The sequence below is a fragment of the Lipophrys pholis genome, assembly GCF_963383615.2.
Source record: "Lipophrys pholis genome assembly, chromosome: 2".
In the NCBI taxonomy this organism is placed as follows: domain Eukaryota; kingdom Metazoa; phylum Chordata; class Actinopteri; order Blenniiformes; family Blenniidae; genus Lipophrys; species Lipophrys pholis.
In genome coordinates, this window is record NC_137636.1 from 18,259,397 (window position 1) to 18,279,220 (window position 19,824).

Below are 19,824 nucleotides of genomic sequence, written 5' to 3' on the forward strand. Positions count from 1 at the left end.
ATGTATTTACATCTGCCATGTGGTGGGACAAAATACAAAAACATAGAATAAAAGTTGCATGGTGAACACAAACTGTGATTAAAAACACCCCGCGAACTTAATGATTTCACAATACTGACAAACATCTACAGCACATGTGGAGACACGAAAAACACAATATAACACAAACATGCACACACACTCAAAAGAATGCACATTGCAAGCCAGATTCAAATACCCAGTCAAACACACACACACACACAGTATGAAGACAACACTGATAATGTGACAACAGAGGTGGAAAAAAAATAACAAAAAAAAACGGCGATTACAGAATATTCCTGCCAAAGTATGAGTTACTTTGTTAATCAATGTTTTATTTTTAATTGATTAAAATTTGGTGTCTTCTCATAACTATATGATGATTTGAAAACTAGCAAAGTGGTTCAGGTAATGTGAATTGTACTTAAGTGTTGGTTCAGTTACATTAAAAATCCATCACTTCCACCCTGGGGTGACACTGAGGTGGTTGTAGTGTGTTTTGGCAATTTGACATAGTTCATGCACCTGTGATGCATTAACACAAAACTACATTGAAGAGTTTTCTCCTATTATTGTGAGTTGAGCGTTAAAGAATTGGTGGCGGTAGTTTGCATTTCTGGGACGGTTCGCCAGTCTTCACCACATTGTTCTGTTTACTACTAAGAAACACTGAAAGAGCTGAGTAGAAACCACATGTGAGCAAGTAACGCACGTCCAGTTCTTTCCCCTTCACTCACACATAAACACTAAGAGAGTGTAATTATTTTTTCTTAGCTGAAGAGGGCTAAACAAACAAACAAACAAAAACTAAGATCTGAAGAAAATAAAAGTTTAATGGGTGAAAAGCATAATGGGGAAAAAACGTATCGTAACACTTGTAAAACTTAAAAGGAAACCTAGTTACAGGGACTTTTTGGCCTTGAGTCATTCTACAATTTATAGGACATCGAATGGATTGCAAAACTCCACCATTTCAACACATGAAAATGATAATATTGACCCTAATCACACATATTTTGCAATATCTAACTTAAAAAGTACCTCAGTTGCATTTCTGTAGGCAATATATTGTAAAACTATATGGTATCCATCATCACAGGATTTGGGATCTGAGGACCCCAGGTTAGAATCCCACTCTGGCAGACCACCGCTCCGAGAAATAGGATGGGTAAAATGTGGAGAAATCATTTCCTCATGGTTCATCAATAAAGTTTTGGAAACTCCAATAAATTCCTTGTGTATGGTGTCTTATTCATATTTCATATTTTGTGGGATAAATAAATAATATCTTAAAATATTGACTACAGCCATCACTATCCTGTTATATTATGTATTATTTGCTTTTAGAAAAAAAGGTTTTCTCAATATGACTTCCTCCAAACATTTGTCCTGTGTTTGACAGCTTTCGTCATAGTTTGTGATTTCAAAGTAAAATCCCTCAGTCGGGTGAAGAGACAGCAGGTAAAGATGCAAACGTACCAGCACCTGAGTCTATGTTGAACCTGACAGTTCTGTTATCGTCAATGTGCAGTTATTAGTCTGAAATAAACGTTGTTGTTGAAATGTGCTCAGTAAATGTCTTCCTGGAGTTAAAGTGAAATAACATGGACTTCTTTATCTCGACGAGCCAATTAAGACAACCTGTCGCTTCCTCTCGGCGGTGATGAGTTTCTAAAAAGAGAGAGAACAAATCCAAAGAGATTGAATCTCAGCTGCTATCTTCTGCTGTTTCCTTGCTCCTGGAACGCAGTTGCGCAAACGCAGACTGAGATCGGTGATGTTTGAAAAGTTTCCACTGAGGATGTTCCGTCACTTTCTTTCTGTTGGAGAAAGAGTTCAGGAAACCATGACGCACTGCGGAGGGCTGAGCCTCTCGGAGGCGCTTTAAGACTCTCACACACTTTGCAGTTCTTCTCTCCTGCACCACAACAAGTCTCAACTCCGAGGAAGAGGTGTTATTGTTGTTTGTTTTTATATATATACATCATATTTTCTTAGTTGAAGAAGACACGGCTGAGGATGAAGGTGTTTCTGCTGCTCGCTGTCTGCCTCCTGTCCTTACATAACGCGAAGGGTGAGTCCAGCTTTATTGTGAAGGAGACACATGAGGCTCTCCTCAGCGCGAGGGAAGGATGGCCACGGGGGTGGGAGAGATGATTGAGAAGTAAAAACTATCATATGATTTGCATCTCTGCTGTCAGCAGAGTTATTACCAGAAGTCACAGTGACTCAATTCTTCAGATCAGAAGAGTCTTAATATTATTGTCTCCTGCTCTGAGTAGCTCATCCTGCCTGCCTGTAAACTAAAAACGCAGAATAATGTTTTTCTGGCTCATGCTCAATCGTTTCAGTTTCCGAGTTAAGTTTCGATTGTTTCCCCCCCCCCCCCTAAATCTTTGCATGTCGAAAGGGTTTTTTTGGGGCTTTCACCATGACACAAGGAGACTAAAGTCACACTGTGAAAGAGAGGAAGGAAAAAGTTTCGGGGGAAACCCGAGTAACATAAAAATACCTCCAATGGGAATAGATTTGAATTCAATTATGCAGTGGGGCTGTACTATAAAGCAGCATTGTGGCCCTATTCAGATTGTCCTCTGAAATTGCAACACTTTACATTAAAGCCTTTCTAATTAACCAGATGACTAAAGCTCTTGTTTCAAAGCTTTATACTGACAACAAAAAGATGTTCATAGATATTACCATTTAATGATTACAATTTTATTGTACATGAAACAGTTGGAGACAACAGGGTGAATAGCGTTTACAAGACTTTCAAGCCTTTATGAAGAAAAGGATGAAGATAAATCAGAAAACTTTTATTAAATTAGTGTAACTAGAAAGCTTTTCTTCTCCATTTCAGTTCACATTTAAGAAACTTATTACAACAGCATGACAGAAATTTCAAAATAATTTTATTTAGTTCATTGTTCTTATAATTGTTTGATTTCTCCCTTTTTGATGAGGATTGGAGCCTCAACTACAACAGCTTCTAATGTCTAAAGTTTTACAAAACAAGAGGGAGACCTAAATTTGTTTTAATAACACCCACACGCACCCACCCACACACACCCACCCACCCACACACACACACACACACACACACACACACACACACACACACACACACACACACACACACACACACACACACACCAAACCCACAGAAGCGTTTGCCCTTTTCAAATGTTTCAGCATCTCTCCACATGTGGTACACAGAGTACATTCAACCTCTTCACAGAATTAAAAAAAAAAAGTTTTTTTTATGAGGTTTGTCACATTTTCTTTCCAGGAAGCCTCGTATCTGAAATATACAGCTGAAACATCAGATATGAAAAGCTAATAACAACAATGGTGATAGATTGCCTTTATCAGGGTCATCAGTGTGATGTAGAAATGCACTGCTAACAATTTTGGAGGAAGTACTATTTGTACACACTATAACCTGGCACATTTTTCAGAACCACTGAAACCTCTTTGTTCAATTAAAACACAATCGGTGATAGACTCATGAGGGAATTTTAGTAAATTCAGTTTGGTTATTTCTTTCCAAGAATCAAACCCTTTAATGAAAGCAAATGAAAGAGTCAATCACAGGATTTACTTGAATTTTAGCCCAGTAACATAAATGTTTGCAGGAAAAGAAACAACTAATGCACCAAGTATTAGAGAAGCAAAACAACTTTCTGATATAGATTTTAAAAACATAATGGTGATACTTCTTACTCCAGCACATTCCAGTTCAAACACCTCAGAGGTGGACTAAACCAGCCGTTACTGTTGCAGAATAATGTTGTAATCTCTTGAAATAGGCTACAGGAAAGAACCCGAATCCACATCAGCAATGAGACGTTCCCTCAAAACAATGCTGTCTGAGCAAACTGTTTGAACGAAGTGTTACACATGGAAACACCTGTAAACTAAACAATGGTGACACATTTCTCCCTGTAGGAGCCCCACGAACTGCAGTGTATAACTTTGTGAGATGTAACCCCGGGGATGATGACGCCAACTGTGTGACACAACAGACTCAAGAAATGGAGTGGAGTCCAGACCTGCCAGCTAAACTACCCGCCTCCACTGCACAGTATCTGTGAGTTTTCATGATAAGCGTGTGATAAGACCGATAAGATCATTGATTTAGTTTGATCAGTGACTGAAGAGAGATGGGATGACTGATAGAGCTAAGAGCGCTCCAGTGTTTGAACCTGGAAAAGTAAACGTCATCGATGGTCAATATAGAAAAACTGGTATTTTAAATGTAAAAATGCTGACCATGCATGGGATCTTTGGTTAGCACAAAACAATGGGATAATGTTCCACTGTATGTGCTGGTCTGTGTTCCTCCATGTGCTTTATGTGTGAGAGACTGTATAAGTGGGAGGTAGGTGGCCAAAAAAAACTCAGCAAGGATAAAGAGAAATGGAGGGAACAACAAGAGGACGGGAGGCTAGAGTTCAAGTCCACATCTTGACGAGTTCATAGTTAATGTGTTTATCCTCTCAAAATGACCCTCTTGCTAAAAAAAGTATTTTTTCAGAATGACCAAAATAGTAACACATCTGCAAATAGTTCAGTTTTACGTCTACTGTTTGGAAGTGTGAGAAATGTCTTCATCCAGCTGCTGGAGGATTATTGACTAAAACCAATAAACTGATGTACAAATATACAAATATGAACTGTGTGTGCGTGCGTGTGTTTGTTTGTGGTGAACTTGGAGCAAACTTTAGCTCCGCTCGCCACAAACTTCATTACAGAGGAAGCGCGCTCTGTCCTTGAACAAACAGTCGTTTCAGATTTGATGGACTCATAATGACGTGTGTGAAAATCATAGGCTGTGTATGCCTGGCTAAGCTGCCAGTGTATACCGGAGCATTAAAGGCTCAATTTGAACACTAAAAGAAGTAAACGTGTGAAATAATCCCCACAACAACAACAACAACAACAACAAAACTGTGTAATTGCAGACTGAACATGAATTCCACTAAGATGGTTGTTGAGAGGCTCTTGTGGGCGTTTAATTCAACCAGTGACATACATTTAATGTGAGAATTAAACAAAATAGACTCAACTGACCTCATAAATGAATCTGAGTTCTGCAATGAATTATATTTTAATTATTTAGTCATTGATTTTTTGCCATTATTGTTTTATCCCAGGAGATCAATTGTTTAGATAAGTTAGTTCAAGTTATTACGACGTTTAGTTATTTTAGATGACGAGAAGAGGAGTCTCTGACAAGCACGGATCCAGCAGTTGCATGTGATCACACCATCTTGTTAAATTTAACCGTTTAATCACTGTTTAGGTCAAGGTTCCTGTTTTTGTTTATTTCTTCTTTTTTTTTACATGCACACACAAAGCTGTGCACACATATGTGAAGGAAAACAAATTGGAAGAAAAAGATATTCATTTTAATCAATAATGATAACAATACCAATAATAGGTGCATATTTATTTGAAAGAAAAAAAAAAACACCCCACCTTTTAACCCTTGTCCAAGTGCAAAAAAAAGTATCACAGTTTTCTTTTAAGACCTCAGTTTCCTCTTTTAAAGTTCCCCTTATCTGTCAATCAGCGAATGATCTCATATTTGAAAATAAAAAAGTAAAGTATTAAAAAGAAAAATTAAACTGAGCTGTCAAGTTAAAGTTTGTCTATCGTGCTGAATATCCCTCACTGGATGAATTTGATCTAATGCGACATTATATACATTCTCTTTGAAGCAGATTTTTAACCCAGTGTGAATTTGCAAAAGCCACAGGAGTGTAACAGTTGTTCTACAGAACTTCAGGAAATGGTTACATAGTTGTGACGGTTCCATAAACAAGACGATAAACGGTCTGCAATTTCAGGTGCGCACAGTAAACAGGACAGCTGCGGGCCATGTGAATGAATGTGAATCACCTCAGGATTGTAGAAAGGGATGTCTGGCCTGTTAGTCACTGTGTTTTTTTGGACTCTAATGTCATTATGAGCAACAACATTTCAGCAGCAGGCCTGTCTTTTTACGGCTCGCCTTGAACAGGAAGATGAAGGGAAGTGTTGAGAGGAAGTGGGCTGTGACGCCGGGTGGGCTGCTGTTTCTGTTCTATTGTTTGGTATCTGTGTATGTACCAGGCGAGACAGATACTTCAACATGAGAAAATAACAGATTACATGTAAACATAAACCTTAACACTGCAAATAAAGTTTAGAAAAGTCTGTATGCGACACAGTCCAACTCTGATGAAAGTCTTTGTAGTTTTTATTTTAACTCTTCTTTTTTTTTTTTTTTTAACACAATTTCTCATTGAAAGAAGAAAAAGTAGAATGGAGTGATATTCCCACTCAATCCAACCTATTGTTTTATTTTAATCTAAGCTCTGTGAGTTACTGAACACCACAAAGGAGTAAACAGAGCAAATAGGAGCAGCCAGCAGATGTCAGTGAAGCAGCACAGGCCTACATGGTGTAATCACACTGAAATCTTCTCATTACACTCGCTTACTCAGTGTGACTGAAGACAGGTGAATATCCTGCTCGAAGCAGCTCTCGTCCCGAGGAATACATTAAAGACTATCAGAAGTCTGTAGTCTGATATAAGGATACACAATGATATGAACATCAATTTCTGCCAATAAGCAAAAAAAAAAGAAGCATTGGTGTCGGCATTAAACCACGGTCGTATGCAGATTTCTTTTTGTTGATTTATTTTGGCATAACCAGAGCAAGCAGACTACGAACACGCGAGGCTGTTAATAAAAAATACAGACGTCATTATGCTGATGAGCATAAAAGAGCGAAAAATTAAACATGTCTGCTGTTTGTAGATTTTTTTGGGAAGTTTTAGAGGCTGGTAATAAAGTCGCAACAGCTATAGAAGAGGGTTTTTTCGGAGGGGCATTTCACTGTATTTTGCACCAGAAGGTTTAATTAAATTCATCTTTTTGTTGACATTCTAGTCATTTTCTGTAGTAATTGATGTTTTAAATCTGGACATTTTAATCATGTACACTCTGCACCACAACAAAGAAAAACTCTAAAGTTTAAATTCAAAGGTTATTCTGGCACTATTTACTGGTCCGGCCCACTCAAGATGGAATTGTGCTGTATATGACCCCTGAACTGAAAAATGTTTGACACATTTGTTTTGTTATAAATTTCTTGTTTTGTTTTTTTTTGCATAACTGTTTGAATGATTTTGTGAAGCTGATTGAAATACATACCCCTCAGAACAAATCTAAGTAAATAGCTTCACATGAAAGAAGCTTTAGAAGGGCTTCAATTACATGTTAAAGAAATATTTTTTTATTTGTTACATACAATGTTAACAACTACCCCAGTCACTAACATGTAGTGAAATACTGATTTACCCCTCGGTAGCAGCCGTACAGAGCAGTGCTCAGGGGGGAGCCGGGGTCTTGCTCAGGTACCCCCTGTGCATGTTTTTTATGGGGGGGGATGTGGGGGGAAACCAGAGTACCCGGAAGAAACCCACGCACACACAGGGAGAACATGCAAACTCCACACAGAAAGGCCCCAGGCTGGATTTGAACCCATGACCCACAACTTTCTTGCTGTGAGGCGGGAGCGCTAACCACTGCGCCCAGAAATGATAGAAAAGATAAATTATTGAATTTTCTCTTCTTCCTATGAAATGCCAAATTTTAGAGTCGCTATCACTGTGTATTTCCAGAGAGGCTGAACCCGTGGAGGATGAGATTCCAGCTTGGAGGGAGGAGGAGGATGAAGATGAAGAGCAGCTGATGGAGGAAGAGGAGGATGAAGATGAAGAGCAGCAGATGGAGGAAGATGAAGATGAAGAGCTGCAGGTGGAGGAGGAGGAGGAGGATGAGGAGGAGGAGAGCGAGTCTCCTCTGAGCCCTCCCAGTGAAGAAAGCTCCGGTGTTTATGAAGGCTCTGCGCGGGACGGTTCGTACGCTGACGAGGTGCCTGCCGAAAGCGGCTCTGGCGAGTCTCCGACAGAGAGAGAGCTTTACAAAGGTATTTTTGATGAAAAATTTTCATCTGTGCAGACATAAGCGTTTTAAAGTTTCACTGTCTTTGTGTTGCGTAAAGTTGGTCTTATCAGCTCTTCCTTTCATTTCTATTTGTAGTTGGAGGTCTGAGCAGCATGAGGAGGTTGTTCCCCAGCAGGTCACTGGTTGAGGAAGCAAAACCTGAAGAACTCAAGCAAGACCAAATTCTGCAGCTGTAAACTGTGTACTGTCTGATTCACACACCAGCACACATACATACAGAGGCAAGCATCTAATTGCAATTCATCCGTGACTGGTCAGATAGTAAAACTAATACAACATCCCCACCTGCTGGAAAACATGATATTTCTACTGATGTCTTTACTTTAAAAGACAGAACAACTGTAAACAAAATAAAAATAGATGCCAAAGATGCCAGTAGACACTCTGATGTTGTCTCATCTGTATTTGTGCCTTTCCTTCATTTTAAGTGCTTTATATCAGTATAACTTTGGTGCAATAACATTTACAGTGCATTTCTCACTCTGTTTCATCTTGTCTTTTGAGCTGTGATGGATGCGTTCCTTTATTTTTTTAAAGAATAAAATAAAAATGCACTTGTCTTCAATAGGATAATTTACATATAACCAGGAGGGTAAAGCAACATTTTCTAGTTTCAAAGTCTAAAAAAATGATTTTGTCTCTCCAGAGTACATTTCAATGGGTCCATGCAGCTTTAGTGCTGTAACATTATCAAAATGTGTACTATAAATATGCAGCTTAGCATTGTTTAAATTGCAATTCACACACTCAAATGAATAAAGATTTTTTAACCATCTTACTGGTGTTGGTGATGTATTTGTGATTTAGTCAGTTGGGAAATTTCTGACCTGTCTTGTCTTGAAAAACTGGAGCGTTTTTAAGGAGAGTGTCCAGTTTTTAGTAACTCTCAACATGATGAATCATCAGACGCTCGCTTGATACACTTGAACACAAACATTTCAGTTGTTGTTGATCACAGATAATCTGTGTTATATTTTTAGCAGGAGAGTGTTTGCAACAAATTTGAATACAAGTTGCATGCAGAATCAGCAGAGATCATCCATCCATCCATCCATCCATCCATTTCTAACAGGGCTTGCTGGAGTTGACTTACTAATTTAGTTTACACCCTGACCAGATTCCCTGTCCTTCAAAAGCTGGACATAAGGATCTCCATTACCGTAATTTACAGACTATAAACCGCTACTTTTTTCACAAGTTTTGAACCCTGCAGCTTATTAAATGACGTGGCTAATTTATGGATTTTTATGAAATAACAGGCTTCATGCCACCAGATTCTACTTCAGCATGTTTTGAGCGCCTCTGCTTTTCCAAACCTTGCCCTAAAAGTAGATATTTCTGCTCTTCATGACCTTGTCTTGTGCTGCTTTCCATGGTCCAGAACTCCAGCAGCTGATTGCATCACTCCAGAAGTGATGAAATCAGGCGCATCACGTAAATCCGCCCGCTGGACTCTGTGGCTGAGAAATCTTCCTCCTCAGAAACACAATCAGCAAATAACCAATGCAATACTGTATCAACGGAGATAAAAACCCTCTGTGATTGAGTATTTTTCTCTCTCTCTCTCTCTCTCTCTCTCTCTGGGCTTCTCAGCAGCATGGGATGACACACACACACACACACACACACACACACACACACACACACACACACACACACACACACACACACACACACACACACACACACACACAATGCTGACATCAATACTTTTTTCTGGTAATTGACTATAATCTTGGCACTGAAACAGTAAGTTCACATTTTAGCGCTGAAAGTTGCGCAGTCCTGCTGGTGTTGGTTTTGGGGGGGGGGGGGGGGGGGGGGGTAGATGCAGAGTCTGACCCGGGGAGGGGGCGTGGCGCCTCCTCGCGAGGCCCCGCCCACACACACGCACACATGACCCGGGTCACATGACGCGGAGCCCTGGCTGCTGCTGCTGGTTCTCCCCCTGGTTCACACGGAGCGAGGCTATCTGTTAGCTTCTACTGTCCAGACCGCCGACATGGTGAGTGTAAAAACAAACATCAGCTGTCAGGACTGCACTTTAACGAGCCGGGGTGTGTTATTGAAGGAAATGGCTCGTACCGGAAGCGTTGCTTTGGTTTTATCTCCTGATTAGAGCTGACAGGAAAAGCTAGCTGGGTTGTTCGGGGTAGCCTCGGTACGAGGCCGTGTCTCTCTCCAATGTTTGCGCTTCTTTACTCGGCCCTGCCGCTTCAGCCTCCGGTTGTTGCCCGTTTTCGTGGTGGTATACCACCCAGTTGTTGCAGCTTGTTGAGTATTCGTGTGAGTGGAGCAGCTATGTGTCTGAAGTGGACGTCAAAGCTAAGGTGGCTCGTTAGCTCAGTCCAGTGGTAAGTTGTGCTGTCACATGCATGTTGAGCTCCAGCAACAGCCTCTCTCAATACTTCTGCATGTTACTTATAAAACACCTCATGCATGCATATGAGCTATGTTTAGACTCGGTCTCTCTTCACTGTTCAGTTCGTCAAGTTGACTTTGGGGTTTTCCATCAGGATCCTTGTTCAGTTTTTGTGCATCCTCTCTCATAAGAGTCAATTGATACTGAGCCAGTCTGTCCTCGCATCTTGATGACTGGGCTGATTCCTCCAGATCTGCTGCCCCTGCATGTTGAAACATGTGCTTGTGACTGTGTGCCAGCTCAGAGGAGAATAATGTGGCCTTGCAGATGAGGATGAGCAGCAGGGATGTTTTGGAAATAACACACGTTGTCATTTCCCCAGAGTCTGGTGAAGCATTTCACTGGGATTGTGTCAGAGCACAGCCATCAGTCTCATCCATGTGTACTCAGTGAGAGGCGTTATCTTGCCAGCTGTGGTGGAGTTTAGTGTTATTGCTACATGTGGTGTTGTGCAAGTTGTTGATTCTTCTTGTTGCTGGGGCTTTTTGTGCTTGAAGAAGTCAAACTGCTACCTGAAGTGCAGATCTGTGTGAGTGGAATCCCGAAAACACTGTAGTTTTCCATGTTTTTTTGTATAAATTTATTACTGTCCTCATCAACTGCAGTTTTCAATAATGCTGTAACTTCTGGAAGTTTGTATGACATTTTGCTGTTTTTGGTGATTGCAGAGTTTCCTGGGAGGTTTGTTTGGACCGGTATGTGAGATAGATGTAGTGCTGAACGACGCTGAAAACAGAAAAACGGCCGAGCTGAAGACGGAGGAGGGGAAAGTGGAGAAACACTACCTGTTCTACGATGGAGAGTCTGTGTCGGGCAAGGTAAGCTGAGCGTGCATCATATTTAAAGCATGTACAGGAGTCCTACACACAAGTTGTGGTTTATTTGTTGTAATGTAATATGGTTGTTCCATGTACTCAGTAGATGTTAGATTTGTCTGCCATGCTTCAGTCTATTTCAAGATCTTCTCCTCGACAGAGTCCAGTGGGAAATTAAGTTTTATTTTATTTTATGAGCGTGGAAGCCTGCTCTGGCTTTAGGGACCCCTGAAGGTTGATATTTGGGGTCTGCAGACATATTGATATACCATTATTATCATCATGAGGCTGTTTAAACATACTGAATGTCTCCAAGATAGCTTCTGTTCTTCAACCGTTTCCATTCTTCTGGATTGGTTATTTGTGTCTTCTATACACACATATTGATAGACATATTGATAGACTTAGATTTATAAAAAATCCTAAAATTGTATATTTTGAGTGTCTTGTGATTATTGCTGGTGCACTGATTTCAAGACCCATCAGATTAAAAAAAAGTCCAGTTATTAAGCATTAAGTTACTTGGTGTTAATACATTTTTCCTCTCTAGGTGAATCTAAATGTGAAGCAGGGAGGAAAGCGGCTGGAGCATCAGGGCATTCGCATTGAGTTTGTTGGTCAGATCGGTGAGTGTGATAGAAGTTTATCCAGCTCTTCTGCTGCTCTTATGTCCGTATGTTCAGGCCGATCAGTGTATTGTATTTTGTTCTTGAAACTGTCTGCCTCATGACATATTTTAAGTTGTAGCAAGAAAACGACTAGCCAACAGTCTGCCGTTGTCTTTCCCACGTGACCTGAAATGTTTAACGGGGCATGTGGCTGTCATGTGCAGTCTGGCATAATGGAGCTAAACCCTCCTCCTCCAAATACAGAGTAATGAGCTGCAAGAGTATGAAAACCTAGAAAAGACACCTGATGCACGGCGTCTTCTGAAGGGGGGTTAAAATAGTTTTGAATTACTCGCCATCAAGACCACAAAGCACTCATGCAAACCATTTGTATCTGCTGTTTTCCAGAACTGTTCTCTGATAAGAGCAACACCCATGAGTTTGTGGACTTGGTCAAAGAGTTGGCGTTACCTGGAGAGCTCACCCAGAACAGAAGCTACGATTTCGAGTTTATGCAGGTGGAGAAACCCTACGAGTCCTACACTGGAGCAAACGTCAGGCTAAGGTTGGCTGTTATTTAAAATATATTATGTTCTTTTTTTTTTTTTATTCCCCTTGCAAACCCGTATTTTCATCTTTTCTTTTTGTGATTCAGTTTGAGGTTCTTCTGCTTTTTGTCATTTTAAAATTCTATTCCTGTTTATTTCTCTTCTTAAAGTTACTTTTAATCCAGTTTTCTTTTATCTGTCTTGTCAGCCATTGTGTTATTACTGTGCCACTTATCCTGTGAAGAGCTTTGAATTGTACCAATGTGCAAGAAAGATGCTGCATGAATGTAGAGATTGGCTTATAACTCATGACAACACATTTAGTCACAAAGTCAACTGCAGGATTTGCCGCACAGGGCACATGTGGTACTCTTCTGACTGCACACATCTCACTTAATGTTAGGTACAGTGGGGCAAAAAAGTATTTGGCCGATTCTGCAAGTTGTCCCACTTGAAAGGTCTGTAATTTTCATCATAGATACACTTCAACTGTGAGAGACAGAATGTGAAAAACATATTGTATGATTTATAAAGCATTTATTTGTAGATTCTTGAGAATTCTGTCTCTCACAAACCTGTTACTTCTTTAAGAAGCTCTTCTATCCTCCACCTGTATTAATGGCACCTGTTTGAACTGGTTATCTGTATAAAAGACATCTATCCACACCTTCACACAGTCAGACTCCAACCTCCACCATGGCCAAGAGCAGAGAGCTGTCTAAGGACACCATGGACACAATTGTACAGCTGCACAAGACTGGGATGAGCCAATGTACAATAGGCAAGCAGCTTGGTGAGACGAGATCAACTGTTGGAGCTATTATTAGAAAATGGAAGAAATACAAACTCACTGACTATCGCTCTTGACCTGGGGCTCCATGCAAGATCTCACCTCGTGGGGTACAAACGATCTTCAAAACGGTGAGGAATCAGCCCAGAACTACACCCGGGGGGAACTGGCCAATGACCTGGAGAGAGCTGGGACCACAGTAACAAAGGTTATTATTGGTAACACACTACGTCGTCATCGATTAAAATCCCTGCAGCACCTGAAAGGTGTTTAAGCCAGCACATGTCCAGGCCCGTCTAAAGTTTGCCAGTGACAATCTGGATGATCCAGAGGAGGATTGGGAGAATGTCATGTGGTCTGATGAGACCAAAAAATATGTTTTTGGTATAAACACCACTCGCTGTGTTTGGAGGGGGAAGAATGCGGAGTTGTATCCCAAGAACACCATACCCACTGTGAAGCATGGGGGTGGAAACATCATGCTTTGGGGCTGCTTCTCTGCAAAGGGACCAGGACGACTGATCCGTGTAAAGGAAAGAATGAATGGGGCCATGTATCGTGAGATTTTGAGTGAAAACCTCCTTCCATCAGTGAGAACATTGAAGATGAAACATGGCTGGATCTTCCAGCATGACAATGATCCCAAACACACCGCCTGGGCCACGAAGGAGTGGCTCCGTAAAAAACATTTCAAGGTCTTAGAGTGGCCAAGCCAGTCTCCAGACCTCAACCCAATAGAAAATCTGTGGAGGGAGTTGAAAGTCTGTGTTGCCCAGCGACAGAACCAAAACATCACGACGCTAGAGCAGATCTGCATGGAAGAATGGGCCAAAATACCAACTCCAGTGTGCAAACCTGGTGAAGACCTACAGGAAACGTTTGACCTCTGTCATTGCCAAACACGGTTACATTACAAAGTATTGAGTTGAACTTTTGTCATTGACCAAATACTAATTTTCTGCACCATTATACAAATAAATGCTTTAAAAAAAATCCTCCAATGGGATTTCCTGGATTTTTTTTTTTCACTTTCCGTCTCTCACAGTTCAAGTGTCCCTATGATGAGAATCACATATCTCTCTCATCTTTTTAAGCGGGACAACTTGCACAATCGGTGGCTGCCAAATACTTTTTTTGCCTCACTGTATGTGCTAAAAGCTTCAACATCCGGTAACCAGATGTCATCTTATGGTAGCAGAGTCAGTCTGCTTGTAAACCCCTTTAGCTCATTTTGTGTTTGCAGGTCAAACATTTCCTCAAAGGATCAACTACATAAAGTGATTGGATGAAAATGTCTGTATTCGGTAGAAAAATGATTTTGTCTTGAAGTACAGAAACAGGCCTTTTACAGGTTCAGAAATCTGTTGATGAGTTTGTTTGTTTTTTGCATTTGGTCCAGCAATTGGTGCATGTTTCGCATCCGATTTCAATAGTTGATTGTGTCCGTTTGTTGATCCTACAGATATTTCCTCAGAGTGACGATAGTCCGTCGCCTCTCTGACCTCGTGAAGGAATACGAGTTAATTGTCCACCAGCTAGCCACCTACCCAGATGTCAACAACTCAATCAAGATGGAGGTCGGCATAGAGGACTGCCTTCACATCGAGTTTGAGTACAATAAATCCAAGTAAGTTTAAAAATACGAGGACTTGATAGTCAAGTGTACTTTGTCCAAATTTAAACTTGATCTGTGTGTCAGTCAGTTTGAACATTTTCTCCTGCTTCCTGGGTGACTTTGATAGATACCACCTCAAGGACGTGATTGTTGGGAAGATTTACTTCCTGCTGGTCAGGATCAAGATCCAGCACATGGAGCTCCAGCTCATCAAGAAGGAGATAACAGGCATAGGTAATCATCCAGGGGCCTGGGGATGCAAATTAACACTGATCAAACACAAGAGATGGTATCTGCATCTGTAGTTATTTAACTTTTCTCTGCCTCTTGTTTCTTTCATACACTTCTTCTGAACTGATCACTTCCCAGTGGGGGCATAGAAACCTCTGTCACCTTAATTATGCTCAGTCATACTTTGTCCTGCTTACTTAATGAAGTCATTGTTTTCTTTTTTTTTTTTTTAGGCCCCAGCACCACCACAGAGACGGAGACAGTCGCTAAATATGAAATCATGGATGGAGCTCCAGTGAAAGGAGAGTCGATTCCCATTAGACTGTTTCTGGCAGGTGAGAACTCTCCTGGAGTAAAACTTCACTTTCCCTCTTTACTTCCTTTAGGTTTAGGTTTGATGTGAGTGACGGCTCATCCTGCCTTCTGTTTCCTTTCAGGTTATGACTTGACACCTACCATGAGGGACGTTAACAAAAAGTTTTCTGTGCGCTACTTCCTTAATCTGGTGCTTGTTGATGAGGAGGACAGGAGATACTTCAAACAACAGGTAATCCACTGTAGCATGCAACATAACAAATCGGTCTTCAATGAGGATGTGCATGTTTGTCAGGGTGTGGTCACACTTGTCATGTTTGGTTCAGTAACAACCAACCAAATGCAGCATGGACCGAAACACAGGACAGGCTGGACTTTAGAAGTGCTGTTCATTCAATTAGAAATGGAGAGCAGGCTACTTTCATTAACTCACCCCGTGATCGATCACTGTGAGACTGTCTATAATGAATAATCTCATTGAGTTGGATTTGGTGCACATACTGCATACGCCTCTAATGTGTTTGTTTGGGGATGTGTCTACTAGATTCCATCCAAACTGAGGGGTTTATACTGCTGAATCAGTCGGTGGTTAGGCTTTATTTTGTTTGCGTTTGTAATCTTCATATTATTTTCCATCTTTCATCAAATGCTTTCTTTAGAGCTAACTCCTTTTTGAGTCCAGCTGTTAGCGAGAAACTCTGAGACAAATAAATGCAACAGCACCTCCAGTCTGGTTTGTGACTTGAGGTGCTGTAGCATTTATTTGTCTTTAACTGAGTCATAAAGTGTACTTTTACAGCGCTATACACTCAGTTTATGCATTCAGTTGCATTGAAGCATGCTGCTTTATATCGACTCCGATCCTGCTGCCATTCTAAAGTGACGGTGGCACCTATTGATTAAAAATTTGATGAAATGAGCAGAAAATGTTTCCTTTTGGTTCCAAATATTTATGGCATTTTAGGAGACAATGAAAGCTCTCGGGCCTTTCTATCTGGGCTTCCTTATGACTAACTAGTTATGTTTATCGACACATTTCCCTCGGATCGTTTTCCCGTCACGATGGTTCTCAACTTTATCTTCCGTCTTTCTGCTGTGTATCTGTTACCTTCTACCTTTAGGAGATTGTTTTGTGGAGGAAAGCTCCAGAGAAGCTGAGGAAAAGAAACTTTCACCAGCGCTACGAGTCACCGGAGTCCCGAACCCCGCCAGTCACTGCGGAGCAGCCAGAGATGTGAGGGCCAGGCCACGAACTGACAAATACACACCCAAACACCACAGCTCCTCACTGCTGTACGGCCAGAGTGTGTGAGTGAGTGAGTGAGTGAGTGTGAGGCCTGCCCACTATGTCCCTGGACTGAGAAATGTCTGTAACCATGAATACTGTAACATCCCCGTCCCCCTCACTGCTTCACAGCTTCGGATCTGAGCTGCCCACCATCACTCTCTCTTCCTCCCCCAAGGACTGAAACACACTCGCAAACAGACGCACACAAAGCAAACGGTCCAGGTCTGCTGAATGCTAAATGTCAAAGCAAGAGCAACAAAAAAAACAATTCAAGTGGTGAACAATGAGACAACCGATTTGATCCTGGCGTCTCAGGCTGACAGCATCCTCACACGCACACACACACACACACACACTGGTGAAGCCATACAGCCTCAGTTTTCTGAATGCATAGTGAAACAAGAGCAAAGATGGAGAGAACGAGATGGCCACAGCCCCCAGCACCATTGAGCTCTTTCTCTTCTAAGGACATTTTTTTTTTTTTACTTTTTTTTTTTTGCTTACCGGTACTTATCCTGGACTGTACCTCCCACTTCCCCTACAAATGGACACCTTCACAAGTCTGGACGGGCTAAACGGTCACTGAAAGGGTTCCAGACGTGGAGCGTCAGTCTGGGCGATGGACGTGAGATGCTGAGCAATGAGTCAACACATGCTTTTGATATTTACTCACATTATCTGCTCTCACCCATACACCCAGTTTGTCCTCAGACTTCTCCTCCAAGCAAACATCTGCATAACTGGGGGGTCAAAGATTTAGTGCAGTAAATTTCTATCTTAACCTCGTTATTATTCTAGAATTATTATGCATAGGAAAACCTATTCCACTCTTACTTATATCATGTTTTAGATTACTATATACTTCCTTTAGAAATTGGTTTTGATTTATTTCCGTCTTGGATCATTCAAATGCCGACAAAATATCTGTTTATCATAGATTCTCGGATGTGGCATCCAGCTCTCTAAGACTCCAACACAACGAGGAGAAAAGTGTTTCTACTGAAGTCTACAAAATCACGTCTTCTCTGTGTCGGCTGAAATAAGTGGAAAAGGTTTTGTTTTTCTGTTTGGCTGAATAGATCTTTTTTTGACTCATGTACTACGGTTTGAAAACCATCACACAGATGAGTTTTGCACAATATTTTTATTTCAGATCTTCCTGAATGTGTTTTGTCAGGTTCCAACGATTTCGCCAAATGTATCCAGAAGGAGTGGCTTCTCTGTTACAGCGGTTTGGACATTGTGTTTGATCACTTACAATGCTGGTTATATATATATTGTTAATTTATATTTGCTTGTTTTAACGGTTTGGTTCATTCGTATTTACAAAAATAGAAAAGCACTTTTTTACAGTCGCCTTTGCAGAAGAGACAATGGAGTTTAATTTAATTTAAAAATGAAATCAGAATGAAATGCTATTGTGGGTAACAGTTCTCAGATCTCAGACACACTAAATCCGTTAGGCAATATGACAAAATGTGGATGAATCAAACATCTCAGGAGGTGTTGTGTCAGTATATATATATATATGTGAGAAGTGGGATATGTTGAAATTTCTTCAAAATTCTGAAAATGGAAGAAACCTCTGTTCACACCTTAATCATAATCCTGTCGTCACCAGATGAGTCGTAGTTTTCTGTTTCCAAGTTCACCGGTTCAGTAGGAACTTGAAGTGAAGTGATAGCTGGTTGTATCCAGCAGGCTGCAGTTTGGGCTTTCCCCTCAGCCTCATCTTCTTTTTCATACGTACAGCATCCTCGGAGCGTGCTGCTTTGCTGTTTTCGGAACACTAATGTGATAAATGGCTCTCGTCTGCTTCTCTAAGCACTGGAAGGGATTCAGTAACGACATACTGTACAATCCATCAAGGTTTCACTGTGATACTCAGACCAGGTCCTGCTTTAAAGACGTTGTTCTCACCTTGTGTCGGGTCACTTTGCCCTTCAGCTTTGATCTCCGGCCAGCTTTTGCACTTTCCCCTCCGATGCTTGACTTTGTGTTAATAGGGCACGGATGCTGAGCCTGATAATCACCCCAAGGACAATTTCACTTCTGAACGCTCCTGAGTCTGTATTGAATTGTAACGTCGTCATTTAAACATCACAACATGTTTTAATTTCACTTCACGAGTACAATATTTGTTACTATTTATCACCTTCATATGCACTTCATGTCACAAATGTTTTCCTGGAATCTGTCCAAACAGAAGGGTCTCCCATGTCCGATTTTCTTTGTTCCTTCACACTGGTGTTGACCTTGTTATCTGGTCTTCTTTCGTTTGGGAACAGTGTAATTTATTTTTGTGAGCAATGCTTTCTATCTTTCTTTCTTCCTGCCTATTGGATGTATTCACGGGTCTTTTCCTGCACAGGTCAAATTAGTTTGGTTTATTTTAAAACACTATCAAAGGTTATGAAGGAACACTCAAAGCCAAAACTCTATGCCCCTGTCTTTCTCTACTGCATGTTTATCTTAACACAATGTCTATTCATGCCATTGTGTGGATGTGAGAGTGAGCGTGTGTGTGTGTATAATATGTGTATATATACACCAAACCCAAATATATAGCTAAATTGAATCATTAATAAAGCAGATTTATACTGAACACCCTGTGAGTTCCATATTATTTCCCTTGAGATTAATTTAAACTTGACGTACCTTGATGGGATTATTTTGAAGCAGAATCTTTCCGAATCGGACGATGTGTGCATCCTGTCAGATGATTGTGCCTCGTCATCTTAGGAAAGTCTTAGAGCTTTCTGGTTCGCAGGCCAAACCCATTGAGCCAGGAGGGATGTCACCAGCAACCCTCACTGCTCTGGTGGTGGGTTCAAGTCTCTGTGAGTGATAAATAAATGAAAAAGAAAAATGCATTTTTCACTTTGTGGGGTCTTTTAAAACTACTTTCAATAAAAGTGGAAAAAGTCTGTCTTAAAGCACTCATTTGGCTCTGACACTGGGAGGGTGAGGAAAACTAAAATAATTCAATAAAACCCATGCAAATGTACAGTTTTTAACCAAATCAAGAAAGAAAATACAATTTAGCCATTTATTTTTTATATTTTTGATTCCAATTCCGTTCAATGTAAAAGAAAACATATGCCCAAATGAATATATTTCCAGATGAATGGAGCACGATCTCAAACTATT

At 40.8% G+C, this 19,824-nt stretch overlaps 2 protein-coding genes across 2 annotated transcripts; both read left to right on the forward strand.

The window, feature by feature from the left end:
* Nucleotides 1-1,686: 1,686 nt before the first annotated feature.
* Nucleotides 1,687-8,818, forward strand: LOC308127279 (uncharacterized protein). Its single transcript, XM_080492217.1, has 4 exons — nucleotides 1,687-2,095; nucleotides 3,970-4,111; nucleotides 7,697-8,004; nucleotides 8,118-8,818. Exons 1-4 carry the CDS (start codon nucleotides 2,041-2,043, stop codon nucleotides 8,216-8,218), a joined length of 606 nt encoding a protein of 201 aa, XP_080348343.1. The 5' UTR covers nucleotides 1,687-2,040; the 3' UTR covers nucleotides 8,219-8,818.
* Nucleotides 8,819-9,960: 1,142 nt separating this feature from the next.
* vps26a (VPS26, retromer complex component A) lies at nucleotides 9,961-19,277 on the forward strand. The gene is made up of 9 exons (XM_080492231.1): nucleotides 9,961-10,047; nucleotides 11,133-11,282; nucleotides 11,830-11,905; nucleotides 12,296-12,452; nucleotides 14,688-14,852; nucleotides 14,968-15,074; nucleotides 15,305-15,406; nucleotides 15,509-15,618; nucleotides 16,508-19,277. Exons 1-9 carry the CDS (start codon nucleotides 10,045-10,047, stop codon nucleotides 16,622-16,624), a joined length of 987 nt encoding a protein of 328 aa, XP_080348357.1. The 5' UTR covers nucleotides 9,961-10,044; the 3' UTR covers nucleotides 16,625-19,277.
* The last annotated feature ends 547 nt before the right edge of the window (nucleotides 19,278-19,824 follow it).